General features: G+C 37.2%; 1 protein-coding gene across 1 annotated transcript in view; it reads right to left on the minus strand.

The window, feature by feature from the left end:
• Positions 1 to 9,935: 9,935 nt before the first annotated feature.
• FAT4 (FAT atypical cadherin 4) overlaps positions 9,936 to 23,493 on the minus strand; it is a 172,428-nt gene continuing 158,870 nt past the window's right edge. The window contains exons 14-17 of the mRNA XM_022596265.3: positions 21,054 to 21,178; positions 19,161 to 19,378; positions 14,878 to 15,139; positions 9,936 to 12,270 (exon numbers count right to left, since the gene is read on the minus strand). Coding sequence (XP_022451973.1) covers positions 10,406 to 12,270; positions 14,878 to 15,139; positions 19,161 to 19,378; positions 21,054 to 21,178 — 2,470 coding nt within the window. The 3' untranslated portion in view covers positions 9,936 to 10,405. The remainder of the gene's footprint in view (positions 12,271 to 14,877; positions 15,140 to 19,160; positions 19,379 to 21,053; positions 21,179 to 23,493) is intronic.

Here is a 23,493-nt window from a genome sequence, read left to right on the forward strand (position 1 = left end):
AGAATGGATGACAGTAAGGCCTAGACAGCTGTCATAAGATGGGATGAAATGGGTTGGCTGCCAGCGGTGAGGGCAAGCATCAAACACTGGCTTAGCCGTAGACTTCAGAGAAATAAAAAGAGCTGACAAGCCGGCCTGGTTTGAAGCAGGAAGGCACTAGTTCACCATTTGACACTGAAGAATCCCTAACGATGCTGAATGCAAAAGGCAGGGTCACAGATGATGATGATAATGACTGTAGTATGACAGGCTTGAAGAGCCGTGGCTCACAATTGCTTATCAAAGGAACATCTTAACGTAAATTGTGTGAGAAAGTTATTATTTTTTAAACTATCACATGGGTACCCCTATGGCAATTACTGAGAAGAGATTTATTTCAACTATTGACAAAACTAAATCACACTGGATAAGACCATGTTTAACAGTAAGAATGTACACAGTGTTATATAGGGATTGGGTTCTTGGTAATTCTATGTTCGTTGTTTTACTATTTATGCTTATTATTATGTTTTGTCATTAATTCTTTAATACATTTTTATTTAAAAAAACTAAATTACAAAGGCAAATTAAGAATTAACTATAATTTAGAGATACATTTTAATTTCATGTGTCTTACAGATTTTGTAATAGAAATCAAGTGCTGGGTAATCAGTCTTGATTTAGACTGATGGTGTTGTAGCTTACACAAATGAAGGGATCAGTGAATATTTAGTGTGTGGAAGAAAGATACTCGCCGTAAGGGTTCTTAGTGCTCATTCTTCAAAAAAGTTATACATGGGCTTCCCTGGTGGCGCAGTGGTTGAGAGTCCTCCTGCCGATGCAGGGGACACGGGTTCGTGCTCCGGTCCGGGAAGATCCCACATGCCGCGGAGTGGCTACGCCCATGAGCCATGGCCGCTGAGCCTGTGCGTCCGGAGCCTGTGCTCCGCAACGGGAGAGGCCACAACAGTGAGAGGCCCGCGTACCGCAAAAAAAAAAGATATACATAGGTAACTTGGATTCGTGTATTGCCTGCTTGTCCCATTTTTTGTAAGTCAAATGGCAGAAGTCTCTGTTATCAAAATCTTATATGTAGCTTCTAAGATTAAAAAAAAAAAAGTTACTTTGAGCAACCAGACATATAGATGAGATTAACTGGACTGTTTTGTGGGGAACATTTAAGAGAGTTTAAGATGCAAATGCATCACCCCAGGATCTGTGTGATTTGAAGGCTGCTTCTCCTCACTCCTCGTTTTGAGACTTCCCTCAACACATGGCAACACCCTGGCCCTTCTCAAGTCCTGGAACACTGCAACTCCTCGCACTGTGATGACTTTGCTCATTCCCTTCCATCTGTGTGAGATGCTCGGTCCAGCTCTTCACCTGACAGGCTCCTGTTCTAAACCTTAACTTCAGTAGTCGCTCTGAACCACCCCTGTCTGTAAGTTACTAACCACCCTTTTGGAATTAAGAGAACACTCAGTATATTGGCTGCAAATTCATTCTTTTTAAATCCTTGTTTGAGAAAGTTAGACTATTTACTCAAGTCTCAGCAGTATCAAATTGGCAAAAATACTCAAGAAGCTTTGATTTAAAAAAGGGTCACAATTTTCTTTGTTAAGCTGTGTGTGAACACGTGTCTGTATCAAAGAGTGTAGTCACAAGAAAGGGTATCTCAACTGTTAGATTTATTGCTATCTTTCACTTCCTTTATTAACTAATCTTCTCTGTATGCTGATGTTTTAAAACCAATTTTAATATTAGGGGAAATATTAAAGAGGTCACCTTAGCTTAATGAAACCAGAAATTAATATTCTTGTACTTATCTCTGAAATTGTTCCAAAATTCTCAATTATCCCCAGAATTAAAAGACTTTACTGTGAGAGACATTATGAGAGACAATATTTTAAACACTTCAAAAAATTTTTGCAGTGTTTGATACTATAGGCAAAATGTTTTTCTACATCACGTTGCCCCATTCATTATTCTGATATTGTCTTTGTTACAGAGTGCTACTGTTAAACTATTACAGTATTTTACTTTGTTATTGGCCTTTACTAGTACTTATTAAACAAAATATAACTAAGGTTGGTAGAATCATAAAGTAAAACTAAGTTTTCTGATTAATACTATAAAAAAAGCAGCAATGAATTGTTATCTAAAACACAATCAGAGTAGAATTCAGTGTATAAAGATATATTTCTTTTGTCTTGTGACATTAATGGTGATAATATCGTTTACACTCTGACAATAGTAGATTATATTTTTCAAGTTATCTCATGATGATTACTGAGTCTATAAAGCTATTTTTTGCCAGGTATTTCATGCCAGGTATTTCTCCTTTTAGGAGATATGTAATCTGCTTAAATGAAAGACTTAAAATGTAATATGAAATTATATTGAATACTCCAGGGGAAATTTAGAAAAAGAAAAAACAGGACACATAGAGGTATTTTATTCAGTTGCTCATGAATAATTAGGAAAATATATGGTTGGAAAAACAAAAATGTCAGAAAAAAGCATGAACCATTTGGTTATTCTTTTTTTCTTCACAGTTTTGAATGTTTCCTTTCCACAGAATACAGCCACAAATGGATCCTATAACAATTTGAATGGAGTCCAGAGAAATTAAAATGGAAAATTAAAATCATTGGAATTGGAAGGCAAATGGAACTTTGAGATAGCTAGACAACTTGTCAGAGGTAATTATTCAGTAATTTTACCCAAATTATACTTCAGCTTTATTTCTCACAAACTCAACAAACCATGATGAATCTGGATAACATATTTTTTTTTTTTGCTGGGGATGGATGACATCAAATTCTGTGAAAAAGTATAATCCTGAAACCAAATGAAACAGTTTCAAAATAAGTAGTAGTAAAGGATAAGACAAAGCTGATAATAGTTAGTTCAGGGCAAAAGCTCTCAAATGCCAGGAATTTTAACTAAGTCTTACATAATTAGACTATGAAGGAACTGCTGAAAAGTATCAGCCAATTGCCTTACTTCAAGAACTTGTGTTCTTTAAATCTCACTAAACCTACAATTTTGTTACTTTAGAAATGCAGCAGATTACCAAAGTTTAGGGAGTTATTGATCACATCAATTGTCCAAAAGAATGCATGTGGAGCACACATGAGTACAAACAGTAATGTCGAAAATATTGAAATAATTCTCCGAAAACAGAGCTTTGCAAATTTTAAGGTATGTTGGGAAAGGGAGAGTCTAGTCACCAAAAATCACAAGCCTCTTGAAGGCAAAAGTCATCTTTATTCACCAAGTTCTTCCCAGCACTTGGCAGACAAGGCTGAGCAAATTTTAAAAAGCATGCATTACCAAGATTCACTTACAGACTAATTTGTAGGGAATAGTTAAACTTTAATTCAATGTCCCACAAGTATCTATTTAGAAAGGCCCATTAAATGCAGAGTGGCCAGGAATTGTGCTTTAATGTGGATAGAAAGCTCCCTATAAATTATAGATAATTGACTTTGCCACTTCAAAATCTCTTGAATATTTCTTGGTCTCATTCTGTTCTTGATCTGAAGCTGCATAAATTAAGACAATTTCAAATGTGAATGTACTTTTTCTATCTTACAATGCTGACAGCCCAAACCATCCTCTTTCAGGAAACACTATTCTATAATCACTATCCATAAAACTTAAAAGAAAAAAAAATTCTGGTTTTGATTCACTCTCCAGATCCATGTATCAGTGTGTGCAGCTCGTGCTATCATAAGCTTTTTGCATCAGTTAGAAGAAACACGTTAAAGACATGAATGGTTTCCTGTTAGTAGAGATCATCAAATCAAGTTTCGTGATGACAGTTCTCCCAAAGCAAAAGAGGGCAGCCATCTTTTCAGTTTCTACTTATCCAAAGCCATTTCTCATATTTATCAGTTTCTCATAGAGTCCATCTCATGATCTGACTTTCTGATGAGCATTACCTACCCCTCATTCAGTACAACATCTCTTTCTACAGACTCATAGCTGTAAAAGAATTAACATATTTTTGGAGCAGGTTATGCTGCACTTATTGTCTTAATCATACTGTTTTTCTGAAGAGATAATTCCCTAGATGTCTTACTTTTCGACATCAAAGTCAAGTACTAATAACTCTATCCTCCACAGCATTCTGGCCTAAGACTGTGTGAATACAGTAAGGAAAGGATGACTTAAGTGAGCAGTCAGCTCTGACAAAACAGAATCTTATTTTGATCAACATCTGTACCACACACAATATGGTTTTAATTGGAAACGGGGAACTCATTGACATTGCCAAAGAACGTTGTACATTGGTGGTTATTTTATTTGGGCTAGAATGGTACACAGATTAAGATCCCAACTTTCTGCCAGAATACCATGATGACTGCACTTTGTACTCTGCAAACTGATTTGGGTCTTTGGCAAATTGATTCATAAACTAATAAAATTGGAAGTATCCAAATGGGTCACCTGGAAATTTTCTGCCTTTATGCAGTGTGCTTTTAAACATTCTGGGGTCTTTTCATTTTAATTATATATCTTCAGATATGGAGACTCTCTCAAAATATTTTCAGTATTTCTACCTTGAATATATCACATGATATATGAGGATTTGATGAGTCTGTCCATCCATTCAACATATTCTTTTAAGAGACACAAAGAGTCGTTAAGTTACCTATATGATGTCAGTTACACATTTGTCAGAATTGTCTATGTGAATTCTAACATAATTATGGGTCTGACATGTATACATTGTACGTATGTCATATGTACATAAAAAAAAAGACTTCCAAGAGTTTTCTTGGTAAATGCCTAAAGTTTGTCTTTATATCTTTTTTCTAAATTAATCAATTATTTAATTATTATTTTTTAAAAATTTTTGGCTGTGTTGGGTCTTCACTGCTGCACGCGGGCTTTCTCTAGTTGCAGCGAGTGGGGGCTACTTTCGTTGCAGTGAGCATGCTTCTCATTGTGGTGGCTTCTCTTGTTGCAGAGCATGGGCTCTAGGCACGCGGGCTTCAGTAGTTGTGGCTTGTGTGCTCTAGAGCGCAGGCTTAGTAGTTGTGGCGCATGGGCCCATGCGCTCCGTGGCATGTGGGATCTTCCCAGACCAGGGATCGAACCCATGTCCCCTGCATTGGCAGGCGGATTCTTAACCACTGCACCACCAGGGAAGCCCCTGTCTTTATATCTTAATCCTAGTTCACTACACTCAACTTGCATCCTTATTAAAATTCTAACATACTTTGAAAAAGGTTTATTAGTGATGCAAAGATGGAGGTTAACTACACTCATTACAAACAAAGACTCATTATAAGATGTTTGGACAAGCTTTAGTTGCCTTAAATTTAGGCATAGATTTTTCGTCATGTCTTAGAGATATCTTGTTTGCCACCATTTCCTAACAATATTAATCTATCTCATTCCACTTGAAAAATTTTCCTTGCAAATGATCTGCTTCATAAAAATAGAAGTCAATTTTTAAAATTAATACAAACTTCTAAAAGGTAGGAATTACATACTTTGGATATATTAATGCCTCAGCAGTAAGGAAACAGACTGCTTTACTATTATATATCTTAACATGCTTCCTATTAATACACGTACAGGTTTGGATTGGTCATGGAGGGTAGCATGAATCAATCAGTGTTAGCACATTCATCTCAGTTAAACATCTCTCCTTTTGTCTTCGGGATCTTACACATCAATGCAGAGTGAGCACATATCCACATTCTCAGGGTTTCCTTTGCATTTGGAGATGCACTTATTTTTCAAGAGAATATGCATAAATGAAGGTTTGCTTCAACAATCATTCTGTTTCTGGGCCTGTTCTGAATTACCATTCTTACTGTTTATCCTCACATCCATTCGACCCTAAGGTTTCTGTGGTGCAGTCTTTGCTGGTGTATTGACAATGATCTGGCCTCCCTGACTCTGGCTGTTCCTCTAACATGGAATGGTCTCCTACTTGGGGATTCCCCATGCCACCGCCTCTGCCTGCAACAGCATCACCCACGCGTGTCCGTGGCTTGTTTTCTTGCCTCATTCAGAGCTCTGCTCAAATGTCGCCTACCCAGAGAGGCCCTCCCTGACCAACCCATCTAAAGTAGCATGGAGGAATTCCCTGGTGGTGCAATGGTTAAGACTCGGTGCTTTCACTGCTGAGGGCCTGGGTTCGATCCCTGGTCGGGGAACTAAGATCCCACAAGCCGTGCTGCGTGCTGCGTGGCCAAATAAATAAATAAAATAAAACAGCAGGCACACTCCCAAGTCAACATCTAGTCCTTACACTGCCTTAGTTGGCTTGCAAGCGTTTGTCTCCACTAGATATTACACTGCATAGTTATTACTGTATTTGTTACTTATTGATGGTTTGTCTAGCTCCTCTACCAAAATGTAAGTTCCTTTGAGGAAGGTCTTTGTCTATTTTCTTCACTGTTTTATCCCATGATCTAGAAGAGTGCCTGACATGTAAAGAACACTTGATATTGTCTGTGATTAAATGGATTTACCCAGGACATTGAACTTCTTTATACCTCAGTTTATTTCTTTGTTGACGGAGAATGTTGTACTTCATGGACTTTGGTCTAGAATATATTTGCTTGCAATGATTATCATAGATGCATAGGTTACGTTAGAATTGAATCAATGATATTTATCTGTATGCATGAAAATTGTATGCACCAAAATTTATTAGAGCCTAGTGCCTTTTGCCTCATTAACAATAAATGGAAGTACTGAATCATGTATAATACTGATCTATAACTCTTGGACTGATAAACAATTAAAACTGCTGGCTGGCTCAGTAGTGGTAACCATATAAATTACTAATAATGTGACATTTCACTCAAAATACCTTTAAGGAATATATACTAGATTAATTACAGATTAATTAATTTTATTTCACACTGAAAGCTCTAATAAATGTATCCCAAAATACATTTCATTTCTAGGCTTATTTTTCCTAAGGGGAATGTAAATTCAGTCATCTTAGAATGTTAGTCCTTTTAAAATTGAATCTATTACATAAAATAATGAGAAAACGAAAAGTGCATTGCTGAATTACTGATTCAAAATTTAAAAATCATTTTCACCTTTTACACATTAATTTTATCATAATGCTGAATTCAAGTGAATAAAAATGCATTTGCATGAAAAGAGTGATTTTTTTAGGTGTGTTGTCGGGAAGTAATAAAAGCCACAGGGTGATATATTTTTTTTCTTATAAATAAAATATAAAGAACATAGCTTTTAATAGTTTAAGTCAGTTATCATTTTCATCACCCTTTGTGTGGGTAAACATTTTAAGGGCAACATGTGAGGCAGGAGTTGTCCTCCACTCCCTTCTGATGCTCTGTTTTCCTCAAATGATTTTAACATATCTGAACAAGTGGTCAATGAAATCAGCAAACTTAGAAGATTTTGGAAAGAGCCTTGAAAGCAACAGCAATGGGTTCCTTAAGAGCTGAGTGATTGGAGTCCTGTGCCATGTTGCCGATCCAAGCCCACAGATCTTGTGGCTGAGTGATCACAAGTTGCTTTTCCTGGCAACATGCCCACTATTTTCTATGTGTACCTGAAGGAAAGTCATGTTTCCTCCACAACAGACATGCAGGAAGAGCCTCAAAGAGTGACTGTATTCCAGGCAACCCAATATACCCTTGCAAGGGCTGGATTAAAATTCTGAAGGCATGATTTTATGTGTGAAACTGCAGGTCACCACTAGCAATTAATTTGTGGGGATTGTTACCTTGTCAGTTTGTCTTCAATCCCCATTCCACTACAGTAACGTTATGTCATGTCATTGTTTTGGTAAGGATTAATTTCCATTTTGAGTGAAAATTTCATTGCATACATTTTTGATTTGTTTTGCTATACAAGTATTGTTCTTGCTTCAGTGGAAAAGATTTAAAGAAGAACCAAAGGCTAGAAATTTTCCAATAAAAATTCTATCTTATGCCGAAACTGGGATTAATTAATCAAGGGAATAGTAATTCTCTAACTCACAAAGAATTCCTAGAGAATTAGAATACAGAATCCTGGCATCACATTCCTTCTCCTTAACCCTTAGCTATAATCATGTTTATCATTTTACTTTTAGCTCTGTTCTCAATTATAGAGTTTATATTCTTGAGGACATTGAGATGCTTCAGAGTTTCTCAGAAAGAAAAATGTATCCTGTTTTGAGTTATGCAAAGCTAGCAACATGTTCCCATATTTGGTGCATAGATTCATAATCCTAAAATTCATAGGGAAATACTAAAATATGTTGGCTTATTGCAGGTGACCAAAAAAACCCCCCAAATTAGATTAGCATCTTACACTCAGTCCCTAAATTGTGTTATATGAATACTATAATTTAGATTATACCCACATTTTATTTTCTATCAATAATTCTGGCACAGATCTCAATCTGTTGTTATTAATTTAAAATATTTTATTTACTAAAAGCTTTTTCATATGTTATGTACTGAGAACTTTTACATACGGTTAAAATCTCTATTCATTATGGGGCAACCAGTGGTAGAGGATAATATTCTCAGCAAATATTAGGTGTGGGGCAGGTATTTAATTACAAAAAGTGCTGAGGTTGTGACATAATTTGCAGAAGTTCTGTTATTTCAGATATAACTATTTATACACCACTGGATTTCTTCCGGGCTAGTCTCCTCTCCTGGATTGTTTCACTCTTGGGTGACTATGCGAAAACAGGGGTTTGTCTTGGCTAAGATAGTACGTAAAATTTGTTTAGAATTTATGCAGCAGAGTGATCAATAAATTAAACACAGGTATGCGTTACAGAGCTTTCACTGTCATTCTTCCTACCCACGACTGGATTTAGAAAATTTGGGGCTGCATCCTTGGAGAAAATGAGACCCAGACATTTTCCCATAATTAGCTTTAATTCATTGCTACTCCTATTATTATAAGCCTGGTCCAAAGCTGGCCTTTAGTGAACATATCTAGGGGGAACTTCCAAGCATTTTTTGCCAGAATGCTTAAACCAGGCTCATAACAAAGTTAGTCTCCTAAGGTCCAACCTAGTCTAGACTCATTATGCTCTAGGGAAGTCCAAGAACTCTGACAGGTAGGAATGCACTAACGCGACCTTAAAATATCTGTTCTGGCAATTATCCATACTCATGTTTTTTTAAAGAAAATGATGTTGCCCATTTATCATTCAACTTGTCATACCCTATTGACAAGTAAAGACTTTTCTCAATTGGGCATGGAAAGAGTATGGGAAAAATGAAAAATTAATAGTACACTATGAATGCAAAGTATTTTAAATAAATATTTTAATTCTATCGTTGGCATTTAAAAGTAGAAAGCATACAGTATGTTACAAATATCAAACTGTGAAAAATATGAACGTTACATAAGTAACAAATGTAAAAAAGGTATTTTCTTACCTTCCCTGAAAGTAAGAAAACCATTCAGCATAGGAAAATATCAGTATCAAAAACACAGCTTCGGTGTAAAAAAAAGTTTTTACACAGTATTAAAAAAAGGGTCTACAAAATGACAGAAAGTAAGAAGTGTTGAAATTTGACTTTATATAAATTATAAAAACTGGGTACTTGGGGTAAATGTTAAATGGCTGAAAACTAAGTCCAGTCATAGGCTTTCTTTAGGCTGATTCTTTAAAATTTTAAAAGCATAGAACATTTTTCAATAAATAACTTTTAAAAGTGTTACTGAGAAGTGTTGTTAGGACATCATTCCACAGCAGGAGAGCGGCAGAGTTCTGGGGACAGCATTTTGTTCCAAGTGGAAGCCTGATGAGAGTCAGAAGACCAAAATTGTTTACAAAAAAGATTCGGAATTTTTAGCAAAACTTTGTAATAAGAAAGTTCTAAAGTGCTGAACAAAATGACTTAATTTTAGTACCCACTGTCATGACAAACATATTCAAATATTCAGACATTTCTGAGCAACATCGAATACGGAATCCATAATTCTGAAAAGTGTTAATACTTAGTCGTTCATTCAAGGATAGGAGGGCTCTTTCTACAATTTACAAAGATGGGTTAAACCTCAAGGATCTTGCAATGCAAAACATGACAATAATAATACAATGGAAACAATACACATACCCCACCGTAAAAGCACAAGTTCATTTCGGCAATGGCAACGGTATTAATTTTAAAAGTCACAAATCAAACATTGGTAAATAAGAAAAACCTTTCCAAACGCTGCATGCCACATGACTAGTTACAAAATACAAGGCATGCAGGAAAAGAAATTCAACCAAACATATTTAAATTAAAGAGTTGTTCTGAGTCTGTTTCAGCAGCATTGTGGTTATTATTTTTAAATTTTCCTCTAACACCAGTTCATACTGGCCTGTTTTGCAAATGTGACCCACCCTATTCGGCAACCTTACAATGGTTTGAGTGTTTCTTGTTTTTTATATTTTTATAACGCCAGCACACAAAGGTCACACATACTGTTCCGCTTCCCCATCTTTGGGGGCTGGTTTAGTGGTCCCACCTTTGCCTTCTTCGTTTGCTGCTGCTTTTTCCGGGAGAGATGCCAAATCTTTAAACACATCTACATAATGGCCAAAGCCAGGGCCCCAGTTCAAAAGGTTGTCCCAGTTGAAATTCCCTGCTTGCTGCCCAAGCTTCAAGGGCAGTGTGTTGTCAGCAACCCCAGGCGCTGCTGCCTGTGTGCCCACAGGTCCCCCCTCAGCCCTGCGGCCGTGGTATCTTCTAGGCTTCAGTCTGGCTCCATAATTGTCTTCGTCATCTGCATCAGATTCATTGACTTGAGATAATTTGGGCATCCTGGAAGTATATACCATTGGTTTTTCCCTGTCATATTCCATTTCTGAGCAAGTGAAAGACTCATGAGAGTCACTATCAGAGGAAGATTCTGGAGCCGGGATGCCATCCGCTGGGTTCCTCGTTCTGGACAGTGGCCTTCTGCAGTCCTCTTCTGAAGAAGACCTCCCGTGATCTGCACTGCAGATACTTGGGTTTCTAGGGCGAGGGGTGTTTAGCCTCTCCACCTCCTCAATGGAGAGTCCTACTGGTGGAGAAGATTCCAGAGGAATCTGCCCAATTGGCTGCTTCAGGCGACTCCCCGGTCTAGAACCATGAGAGGCCATGGCCTGAGGACTCTTGCTTCTCCTTCCCAGCCTCGCGGCGTAGTTGAAAATGCCGGGTTGGCACACGTCGCCATGCATTTCCAAAGTATTTCCATCCCTTATCGGAAGATGCAATTCCCTGGCCGGGCTGTTCCTGTAGAAAGTGGAGGACTTGGAGAAAGGAGCTGGGCTGTGTCGAGACAGAGGGTTGGGAGTTGGGCAAGCCGAGTGGCTCAGGGAGCTGGATCTTAAACCTTGACTGTAGGAAGTCTGGTAAGTCAAGCTGCTGGCTCCTAAGGGCATGGGGGACTGCCTGGCGAAGCCTAGCGGACTGTGCCGCTGGATGGAGAATTTCGGGGTGTGGCTGCGGAACTGCTTATAGTGTTGGATGATGTCTGCGTCCGAAGGGGCGATGCTGCTGGCGTTGTCGATGTCGTAATGCTCTATCTCTTGCTCCGGTGAAGCCAAAGGGGCACTGGGGATGGTTTCTGAGTTGTGGGGAAGATCGGTCTCATCGTAGATGAGGTAGGGGTTCTCCCTTTCAATGATATCAGGCTTCGGGTTCCCTTCGGGCTGTTTCCTCACGGTCATGTCCTCCCCGTAAGGGGGGATGTTGTCTGGATCATCAAAAGCAACGTTCTCACTTCCCTTTTTCTTCTTCTCCTTCGGTTTCTTCTCCTCTTTGGGATTTTTGGCCTTCTTTCCCCGGCACTGGTTACACAGAATCAGGCTCAGGACCAGGAGGGCCAGGACGGTGGCACAGCTGCCCACGATGGCAGGCACAGCCCACAGGGGCAGGGAGATCTCCTCGGGGCCCTGACTCACAACACAGACGTGCCCTCCAGGACTTCCAGCCTTGCACACCCTCCCTGGAGGACAGAAGACACCAAGACAGGCCACCACCGTCTCACAGGTCCTGCCTGTGTGTGACTCCGGGCAGCTACAGGTGAAGCCGGAGTGCAGGCCTGGCTCACAGCTGCCCCCGTTCTGGCACGGGTGGGAGGCGCAGTCCCCAGGGGGGACGCACTTGTACGCGTGCCACTGATTGATGCACAGCAGATCTCCCCAGCAGGGGTTACTGGCACAAATGTTCGGGCCACGACAGCCCATCTTCACTGAGGGATCCGTCTTCGAAATGGAGGCCAAGCTGTGCTTCCCGCTGAAAGGAAGACTTTCTCCACCGTACAGCACAGAAGCGATGCAGCCATCAAACCCTGCCGGGGCAAGAAGGAGCAGTAAGGCGTTTTAGGGAAAACCAAAGGCTTAACAGGCTGCACAGATCTGCCGAAGAGAAGCTTCACAATCACATCACGAGAGTTTAGACACCACAGTCCCAGCGCCATCACCCCATCCGAAGGCAATAAATCCGTGCATATTACAACAGAAGTTAGCAAGATGAGTAAGATTTCCATAACAGAACGTGGAGCAGATTGCTGGCATCCTGCTCTTTCTGAACATTCATGAAGGGCGCTAACAGGCTGTGTCTTCGTTTTATCCCTCCTTTAATTATCTGTTGGTTTTATTTTTAGAGTCTATGTACCAAGAATTACATACATAAAAATAAATTTTATTTTAAAACTACTTAAAAAGAACCAAAATAGGCCAATAGCTTCAAGCACTAGAACTTGCACTCTCAGTGGAGGTGATACTGCTCCCAAGGGGGGGAGTTGAACATAGCTTCTTAAGGAGTAAAAGAAAAATCTTAGCTATTACCATGACTTGTGGGCCTCCAAAGGGCAGATATAGAGTATACTTGTGGCAGGGACACGGGGGGCGGGGATGTGGGTAAATCAGGAGGTTGGGATTAACATATAAACACTACTATGCGTAAAATAGATAACCAACAAGGACCTACTGTATAGCACAGGGACTCAATATTTTGTAATAACCTATAAGGGAAAAGAATCTGTATATGCATATCTGTATACATATATATATATATATATATATATACATACATACATATATATGTATAACTGAATCACTTTGCTGTATACCTGAAACTAATAGAACATTGTAAGTTAATTACACTTCAATAAAAAAAATGGAGTATACTCATTCAATTAACATTTTATGCGGTAGTGATGGCACGGGTTGGAAAAGAAGATCTAACACAGCTCCTTAGAGGGAGATGATTTTAAAAAAAGTTGAGAAAGACTTTGTTACACTAATATTTGTGTGCTAATATTGCTAATGCTCCAGTCACAAAGCCCAAGAATATATCTTGACACTAACAAAAGGGCATAATTTACATTGGCTTATTTTCTTACAACATCCAAATGAATTAGCATCCATATTCTAAAACAAGCTAAATACATAAGAACTAATTATTACCTAGGGTTTAACTTTTATGCTTTGACTCCTTTACTCTGCAACACACTTTTCAATTTTCCTCTTCTTTGGTGCATCATTCCACCCTAGCGTCATTTCCATTCCTGATAACACTCTTTTTCCATGAGTTCCTGGGACATCTGCTTTTGTTCCTCCTCTCCTGGTTTTCTTTCTATGGCTTAGTCCCCTTTCTGTCTCATTCTCCTCTAGGCAGCCATTGGCTCTTAGAATTACTCAAGGTAAGGCCCTGGGCTTTGTTTTTACTCTACACCCTCATATTTCCTTATCATATCCATGCCCAGTACTTCAGTTACCTGCTCGACACTCATAACTCCTAAATAAGTATTTCCAACTGGTCTACTCCTGATTTCTAACCCATCTACCCAAAGGTCTTTCTCAAAGGTGCTCCAAACTCAGAAATCTCCAAACAAAATCTTGATGTTCCCCATAGATGTATACATATATATATATTTTGCACCCTTCTGCAGTTTCCTCTCTTAGTGGCACTACCCATTAGTTGGAATGTCAGAAACCTTCCTGAATTTTACCAAAAGCATCAACACTTTGGCTCATTTTCATTCCTAAAATATTCTTCCCTATCCACTACTTTTAAACTCCTGTGCCACCAAACCAGTCCAAGCTCACACAATACCTTGCGTAGATCACTGCAATATCTTCCCAGCTAATTTATGCAAGTCCCCTCTTGTCCTTCTCCAATGTATTTTCCATGGTGTAGCCAGAAAAATCTTTAATGTCACTGTATATCTGATTTTGATACTTCTGTGATTAATTTTTCAGTAACTTCCCATTGTTCCAAGAACGAGATAAAAATTGCCACATAGTCTAGGAGAACTTTCATTCTCCAACTTCATCTTTCATCTGTGACATCAGTCCCCTATATTCTGGGTTCTGTGATCCTGACTTAATCTGCTTCTTTCCCTTTAGTTCCCATCAATATAAATTAACTTTCATACTTTCTCATGCTCATCTTCATAGTTCAGATTTAAGTATAAATGCCAATTTCCAGAGAAGTTTCCCCTTCTCCACATTTTTGGCAATCTCTTAGAATTCTATATTCTTCCTCACATCATTTATCATAGGTTAAAATAATATAGTTACTTGTGTAACGATCTGATTGATGTTTGTCTTCCTTACAGGACCATGTATTCTATGGAAAGAGTCCACCATTGTAGTTCATGCCAAGTACCTACAGGGCTGTATGTTGTGTGAATGAACAAACGGATGAGTAAATGAATGAATGTATAAATAAATATTTGGTACACAAGGAAAGGATCAAAACACCCTGGGCTGAGTTATGAACTTGGTAGAAAATGCCTAAAGAAAGTGACGACCAATAATTTATTACCAACTTTCTAAAGGTAGTTATGATAGTCTTAGAATATTCATAATGGACATTAACAGATATCCAACTACTTTTAGAGGAAAAATTTTACCTTTCTTTTGTGCCTCTACTCAACACAAGCATTTACCTGTTTGAGTATCTCGATGAGCTTGATTGGGAGGAATTCCTCCAAGAGATATAGTGAGCACATCGAGGCCACCAAAATCCTGAGTAGGGTGAATGATATCTCTGTTATAAATTCTGTCGATGGACAATACTGTGGCTGTTCCATTTTTTCCAATTAGAAAAGTATGCCAGTGGCCATCAGCAACGTAGACTTCAGGAATATTTCTCTCCACTTTCCCAGCAATTCCTGCATCTGACGTAAAATGTACTTTGCCATTCTTAATCTGTAAAAGATATTAAAAGTAGTGTACAATTAAACTATGGTATGCTTGAATAAAAATAAAAGTGTTGTGAAACCTTAAAACATTGATCAGTTTAAAGCAGAGAGAACAGTTGAGGAGTCTGGTTGTGTTAGAGTATGCCTTTACAATTTTAGGTAACATATACCTTCACATATAATAGGTTCAGCAGTTTTCAAGATATTCTTTTATTTATAACTAATTTTTCAAGATGTATAGATTTATTTTCCAGAACGCAACTGAGATAAATAATAGGGTGAATACTAATTTAAAAATAGGTAAATCACACCTTTTTATGAGTACTTATATTTTAATGGCAATTGCAAGTTTAAAAAAATTGTTTCGTAAATGGCCCATAGCTATCAAAAAATTTTAAAACTATATCCAAAATGAGAAATCAATGATTAACTATAAATGAAGCATAGTTGGAAAAGTGAAGACATGAAGTAATTGTTTTACCTGTCATCTATTAGACACTGGAATTTTATCTTAAAAAATCATGCTTATTATTTATTAAGATGACCATCATGATGAGTAAAGGGTGAGTTCTTAATAATGAGGCATCTGGACAAGTCTTTATTTTGGCTGTCTTTTAAAATTTATCTAAGGGATATTTGGTTTCTTTTACTTCGCCCAGTAGAACATTGGGTAACAGGATGCTTTTACTCCAGTTTCCAGCTCCCAAGTTTCCAGTTTTCTAAGTAGACACTTAGAAAATGAAATAATTTATAAGGCAGGATGAAAAGAGCATAATCCCATCACTACTGCCAGACAGAGCCGGTGCCTCGGCCGGGGGATAAAGTGGCACTGCGTATCAAATGACGGGAATGAAAGGATGGATCCGTTTATTTTGTCACTCAGATCAAATGCTTTTTCTACATGCAACAAACACGTCTGGTAGAATTAAAAATGAGTTCATTTTTACTTTATGGAAAATATGCCTAACACATTTACATAAGTTATTCATAATGTAATATTTTATTAAAGCAGTTTCTCCAGATAGTAATATATTCCAGTACTGAACCCAGGGGAAAAAAAAAAGAAAACTGTGGTTAAATGACAATAACATTTCATCGACTGGGCAATGTCTCGTGAAACAGACAGTGAAGTAACTCCTCTTTGGTTATAGCCAGAGTACTTTTTGGAAAGAAGCCTTGAGAAGAGCCTTCTGCAAGCTCTGTGTTTCTCTCCTAATTGATCACACCATGTCATCCTTTCATTCGACCAATTTCTGATGACAGGGTCCTTGGAACATGCCATGGAGTAGGATGAATAAGAATATATGTTTCCATTACAACATTCTTCATGTTCTCCTTCTCCCCAATAATACTCTACCTAACTCTTCTACCCACCCTCACTTTTGAAACGTCATGCTCATTTTTTGCTTGGTTTTATTTATTCATAGATTGATTTGCTCATTTATTTATTTTTGACTCTGTAGAGCTCGGAATCATCCTAACTCTGTACGTCATACCTGGCCTCACTTCAAAAGAAAAACAAACAAACAAACAAACAATACACCAAAAACCAGAATTGATTTGGAGTAGAAACAAAACCCATCATCTGGCATTATTACATTTCCAAATATGGAGATACCCAATGTGCCGTGAAAGAAGAGAGATTTGTGAAACACTTTAAATACAGTTCAAAAGCCGTTATACATAAGAATGCTTTTCTTTTGTTTTCCTCTCTGAAATTTTCTCTCCTTAGTTTCTTTTTTTATCTGAATTAAAAAAAAAAAAAGAAATAAAAGAAGGGAAAAAAGAGAGAGAGAGAGAAAAAGCAACTGTCAGAAACTGAGCCAAAAGAAAGACAGAGGAAAACCAGGGGCCTTGGTCACTGATAAGCCAACTGATAAGTAACAGTCCATTCTAACTTGCTTCCTCGCCTGGATAAGCAGATCGGATTCCTGTCATCCAAGTAACTTGCTTACTTACAAAAGTCACTCTCTTCCTGTCTATTCAGTTCTTCTTAATCACTGTTTCTTTTTAATCTATTTACTCCACCTGCCAAACCCCTGAATCTCTGAAAAACCGCCTTTCAAAATTTTCATACAAAAGAAATGTGCATTTTGGTCTGCATTAGTCATTATTTTTACTCATTTTCCCTTCAGGGAAAAAAGAAATCTCTAAGTGCTTGCTACCAATGCAACGAAATCTGGAGAAGCTGCATGCTGCTGTCCTGTTGGAAATGCAAGATTTTATGGTGACAAAAACGGATGTCAACATTCAGCTTCTTCCTTGAGGAAGAAAAATATTCTGTCTCCAATTTCTTCAAGCACATTGTTTTTGTATCTCTTGGCTTAAAGAGATAGCATACAGAAATATTTCATATGTCATTTAAATGGCACGAGGACTTGGAAGCAGCCTAACAGATAACGCACAGACCTCAATGTCAAAGCCTCTCAATGAATATAAAAAATGTTTCTGGTAGAATATGGTGGTCTACTTCTTTCCTTACTTTCTTTACTTCCAATACACTTTTCAATGAAAACCATAAGCACCGAATAATAACGTTATACAGTGACTTAGGTGTTTCGTTTTGCAGCAGTTACTCTATTAATTCTGGATCTGGGCTCTTTGTTTCAACAATGGAGGTAAAATTATAACCTGAAGATATTCTTCAACTGGATTAGGGCAGAGTTTCTCAACCTCAGCATTGACATTTCAGACTGGATGGTTCTTTCTTGTGGGGTGTTGTGGTGAGCACTAAAGGGTGTTTAGCAGCATATTTGACTTCTACCCACTAGATGTTGGCAGCAGTACCCTCCTCACTCCCAACAACCAAGACAATAAAAATGTTCCCAGGCTTTGCCAAATATCCCCTGTGGAGGGGTGGTAAAATCACCCCCAGCTGAGAATGGCTGGACTAGGGGGATTATAAGAATTTTAAAAAGATTGTTTTTTATACTATTTAAAGCTATGTACAGGTCACATAACAATCGAGTTGGCTTGGACAGAGAGAAATTTTGAGAATAAATAAGCTGAAGTTTAAAGGTGAATGTCTGTTTTTATTTTTAGCATTTTATGTGAATTAAACCTAGTAATTTTCTATGCATATTGCTCTTTTCTTTATGAACTAAGCTTTCAGTAATTTTCAAAATATTGAGTTATAAGTGAAAATAATTCAGGAAATCTGGATTTGTTTTCTTAAGAATTAACTAAAATTCATATAAAAATTACCAGCAGATTTATAATAGACTGAATGATATTAATAAAAAAGCAGTTGATATAACTAAACTAAAAAAAATGATGGTCTGAAAGATGAAGTCTTATTTGTGGGAAGGAAAGCAGAATAATCATTTTAGAAATTAAGAAAGCTAAGAGCTGACAGGAAATGCATATGTAATGAAATTATTCACCAGTTTAGCATCTCATTTATAGCTGAGAAAAAAAATGTGTAAAAGCCTAATGATAAATCAATCATGAAATATAATGTTTCAGAAATATTTATTTAGAAATTATTTGGAGGAGTTAACTGAAATTTTACTTACCATAAATTCCAAAGGTATTTAATTTCACAGGATTTACCTGAATAGTGAATTGAATATATGTTCCAGAATAAAGCCAGAAAATTTCAAGAAATTTTTTATTCTAATCATTCCAATTAATATATACATAACAGTTTGGGATAATTCTTGGAAAAACATATTTTTACATTTCAAAGACATACTATCTTTTTGTTTCACTTTGTTTAAAAGTAGGGTAAAAACAATATAAATTTTTATCTGGCAAAATAGATTGCAACAAATTCTTTCTTTGCTGGCCTACACAGCAGTGCTCTCTACTCTAAACAAAAGTGTTTAGAAACCAAACCATTCAGTTCTTTGTTACTCTGGCCAATGCCTGAGGAATAGTTAAGATAGATGATATTGGAATAGTGCCCAGCCTCAGTCGGAACTCTAATGGGTTGTGAAGAAAAGGATAGAAATTATGGGAGAAGTGATTTAAACCATGACACAGCAGGCGGTCTAATCAAATGAAGTCACCATTAGCTTTTATCTTACCTTCACAGTAGTGTAATTGCTGCTTTCTTGGATATGGATTAAAATGCCATTCTCGCTTCTTGTCCTGAATTTTACTTCCAGACTGTTCACACCAAAAGGTTCCAACATGGCACCTCGGATGCTCTGTCTCAACAAATACTCCCGCTTCTCATTCTGACTCATGTGGTAGTCCAAGCGCCCTTTGCCTTCTAATGATAAGGCCGTGTCAGGAGTAATAGCTGAAAGCCAATGAAGAAAGGGAAACATGAATGCATCCAATAGGCATTTCTTAAAGAGTTTCTTTGGTGACAAAAATATAAAAAAAGAACAATGAAAATATTAAGTTTTTGGAATTAGTGTCCCTTAATCCTCCTCTGAAAAAATAATTCCCACTTGTGAATTATTGTGTAAGTTGATTTCAAATGCTTAAATCCATTTCAGAACCATGAAATATAAAACATTTTATGATAATTATTGATTTGGAAAATATTCATTAAAATATTTGATACATGCTACATACATTATGAATACCTCGAGAGATAGCCACATGTTAAAAATATACAGTTGAAGAATTTGATTATAAGTTTCACTGTGTTTCTAAAATTAGTAAATCCATATATGTTTTCACAGTTATAATGATTTGTAATCTTTAAAGCCTCTAACATGGAAAATTTGAACAAAGAATTGTACAAACATTCACATTTGTAAGTAACTTTATTGGTAGCAATAATCACATCGAATTTAATTTGTCATCATGTATAAACATCATATGTAATTATAATTTTTCATAATCTGATAAAATGTTCACACTTCTGAAGTATAAAAGTGTGTTATAGCTAATAGAGCTAAAGAAAGGACATAAAGAAAATGAGCTCAAAAGGGCTTCAGCAATGAATGGTACATTTTAAGAAGGTAAACTTTGTAGTATGTGAATTATATCTCAACTAAAAAGAAAAAACTGCAGGCATTGCTCAAGTGAGTGACATTTTATTTTCCAAATATAGTTGGGGTCCTACCTACTAAATACTCATTACTTTAAAAAATATCATGTGACAATGTACTTTTCCCATGTTTTGATTTTATCCTAAATAAACAAAATTATACTCTGCTACTAAGATTTTTTCGATTATAGTATATACGTAATTTAATCATAAATTTCTATTCATTCTCATATTATAATAGAATCAAATGACTACTTAAAAAGTGATCAGATAAGTGCAATGATTTAAGCAGTAACCACTTATCTGAAAATAAAGCAATTTTTATAAAAGAGACTCCATTAGGGTTAGTTAGTGGGATATACAACTTGAAATTAGAGAATGCCATGTTCTAATGATGGCTTGAACATCATTAATGTCTTAATAACAATAAAATTAGGCTTTAGAAACAAATAACTATTAAAAGAATTTAAAAAGTAATATTCGAAGCCAATTCCAATAATTGCAATTTAAAATTTAAGTATCACCTTGAACTATAACAGATTTTATTGCCATTGCATGTTTTGAACTCAGTGTTTAGTGATTTAGTATTATACTTTTCAACCAAATACAACATATTCACCAGAGAAATATCCCCTAGATGCAGATAATATTACGCCAAAGCCTGAATATAGCCTCTGGCCTTGTAAATTGTCTAGCATTCCTATAGGTAAAACAAAAATAACTAAGTGATATATTTATAAAATGGAAATGAAGGACATATTTAGTAAATAATTCTAAAAGGATTTCACTCTTTCTCAGGTTAAAACATGAATTAAAAAATGTCACTGTGTTTTACCAATTATTGCCCATTTAATATTTTCAATATTTAGAATCAAAACATAATTCTTTTACTTCAATTACATATTTGGGTGCATATATTTATACTTTTAATGGTTATTATAATTTCTGGTGGAAGATGAAATAGCTTGCATACATTTTTCACAATATTTCCCAGTCAGTCCTTCTCTGCAATGACACTGCTGCCACGACCAGTAATCCGTACACGTGCCACCATGTTGGCAGGGACTGTGAGTACAAGCACCTTCTAGTCTAGGGCATCTAAAATAAACAGAATAAAGACACATAAAGCACAAAATCAGGTGGGCGGAAATTTGTTAAAATTAGATATAAACTTTTATTAACCTGCTTAGCTTTCATGAACTCATATCTTTGAAACTCATGTTACAACTATATTTGGAGCATCTAATCTAACAAGGTGTCCTGTAACACATGCCCTGTCTCATTCATAATGGAGAAGATTAAACAAAATAACAACTTACACAATAAAGAAAAGAGGTGATCATTCCTTTTTTTAATTAATTCTTAATTGAGCAAAGCCTCTTGGTCAAATAAACACTTTGGTTCATGTGCTCTCGGGGCCACATGTTTATCTGAATACCCATCTCCTCCACCAGACAACTCACGCACCTAATGTTTATTGAAAGGCTACTACCTGCCAAGCACGGTTCTAAGCATGGAGATAAAGTGATGAAAAAAATCCATGTGTTCATGGAATATTTCTTTTTCCTTGTGGAGGACACAGACAAAAAACAAAAAAATATATAATTGTGTAGTATGTTAGAAAGAAGGAAGTTTTATGGGAAAATTAAGGCAGAGAAAGGGGATTGGGAGTTTTGAGGGGATTGCTGGATCTCTAGGTTAGGGAGTGAAGGAAGGATCTGTTTTCATAAAGTCCTAAACAAAGGGAGAGAGAGAAAAGTATATATGATAGAAGATCATTCCAGGGCGAGGAAAGAACCGAGTGAGGAAGTCCTGAAGTGAAAGTGTCCTTTGCATGTTTGAGGAACATCAAGTGGCCAATATCGTCAGAACAGCGTGAACAAGAAGAGCAGGTAGACAATGGTAAGGAAGTCAAGGGTGTGGAAAGAGCTATCTCAAAAATGGCTGGGACTTGGGCTTTCCTGGTGGTACAGTGGTTAAGAACCTGCCTGCAAATGCAGGGGACATGGGTTCGAGCCCTGGTCCGGGAAGATCCCACATGCCACAGAGCAACTAAGCCCATGCACCACAACTACTGAGCCCGCGCTCTAGAGCCCACAAGCCACAACTACTGAGCCCACGTGCCACAACTACTGAAGCCCACGCGCCTAGAGCCCAAGCTCCACAACAAGAGAAGCCACCGCAATGAGAAGCCCACCTACCACAACGAAGAGTAGCCCCCACTCGCCTCAACTAGAGAAAGCCTGTGTACAGCAATGAAGACCCAATGCAGCCATAAATAAATAAATAAATAAAAAGAAATGGCTGGGAAGTGACCTAAGTACCTCCACGTTTGCCACCCATGCTGGATGTCTGCTGAACACTCTAAATTAAAACTGCTGAATAGTTGTTAAGTTGCAAAAAGGAAAGAATAATGTTGAGAACTGGATTTTTTCTGGACTAAAGAAAACATACCTTTCCCCAGTAACAAATGAGATGTGCTCCATAACCCAATCACATGTATAGAATAATTTTACCCTCCAGTCCAAATTCTGCATTAATTTCCCTCATTTCCCTATAAAAAAACCCTGCCCATTTTCTTCTGGTGGGACATTAGTTTGGTTTCCCCTGGAATCTGTGATCCCCGAGTTGCCATTATAAGACCCCAAATAAAATGCCTTTATGCCTCTTTACAGTTCCTCGTCCATTTGGTTCACAAGAGGAAGGTCAGCCTTATAAGTCAGGGTAAGAACTGACCTCTGTTTTTATTTTATTTATTTTTTCTTTTTAAAAAAATTTTGTTTTATATTGGAGTATAGTTGATTAACAATGTTGTGTTAGTTTGAGGTGTACAGCAAAGTGATTCAGTTATACATATACATGTATCTATTCTTTTTCAAATTCATTTCCCGTTTAGGTTATTACAGAGTACTGAGCAGAGTTCCCTGTGCTACAATAGGTCCTTGTTGGTTATCTGTTTTAAATATAGCAGATTGACATGACTTCTGTTTGCTGGTGGATTGAATGTGGTTTGTCAGAAAGAGAGGAGTCAAAGGTGGTCTACAAATTGTGGCTGACCAGGTGGGTAGACTGAGTTATTATTACCTGAGATGGGAAAACCTAGAAGGAGTGGGTTTGGGAGAAGTCAGGAAGGAAGGCCAGAAGTTCAGTTTTAAACTTAAGTTTGAAATACTTGTTAGAAATACACACAGGATATTCCGTATGCTGTTGGATATGAGGGTCTAAAGTTCAGAGGAGACGTCAAGTTTAAGATAAACGTTTCAAAGTCATCAGCTTTAGCGATAGTACTTAAAAGCAAGGACTACTAAAAATGACTTAAAAATGAATATAGATACAAAAGAGAAGAGGTTAAGGAGATGGGAAGAAGAATCAGAGTAGAAAACCGGGGGCATACCGTGTGCTGGTGGACAAAC

The sequence above is a fragment of the Delphinapterus leucas genome, chromosome 5 (genome assembly GCF_059928025.1).
Source record: "Delphinapterus leucas isolate spDelLeu-1000000601 "Yukka" chromosome 5, BTC_Dleu_Yukka2, whole genome shotgun sequence".
Classification (NCBI taxonomy): domain Eukaryota; kingdom Metazoa; phylum Chordata; class Mammalia; order Artiodactyla; family Monodontidae; genus Delphinapterus; species Delphinapterus leucas.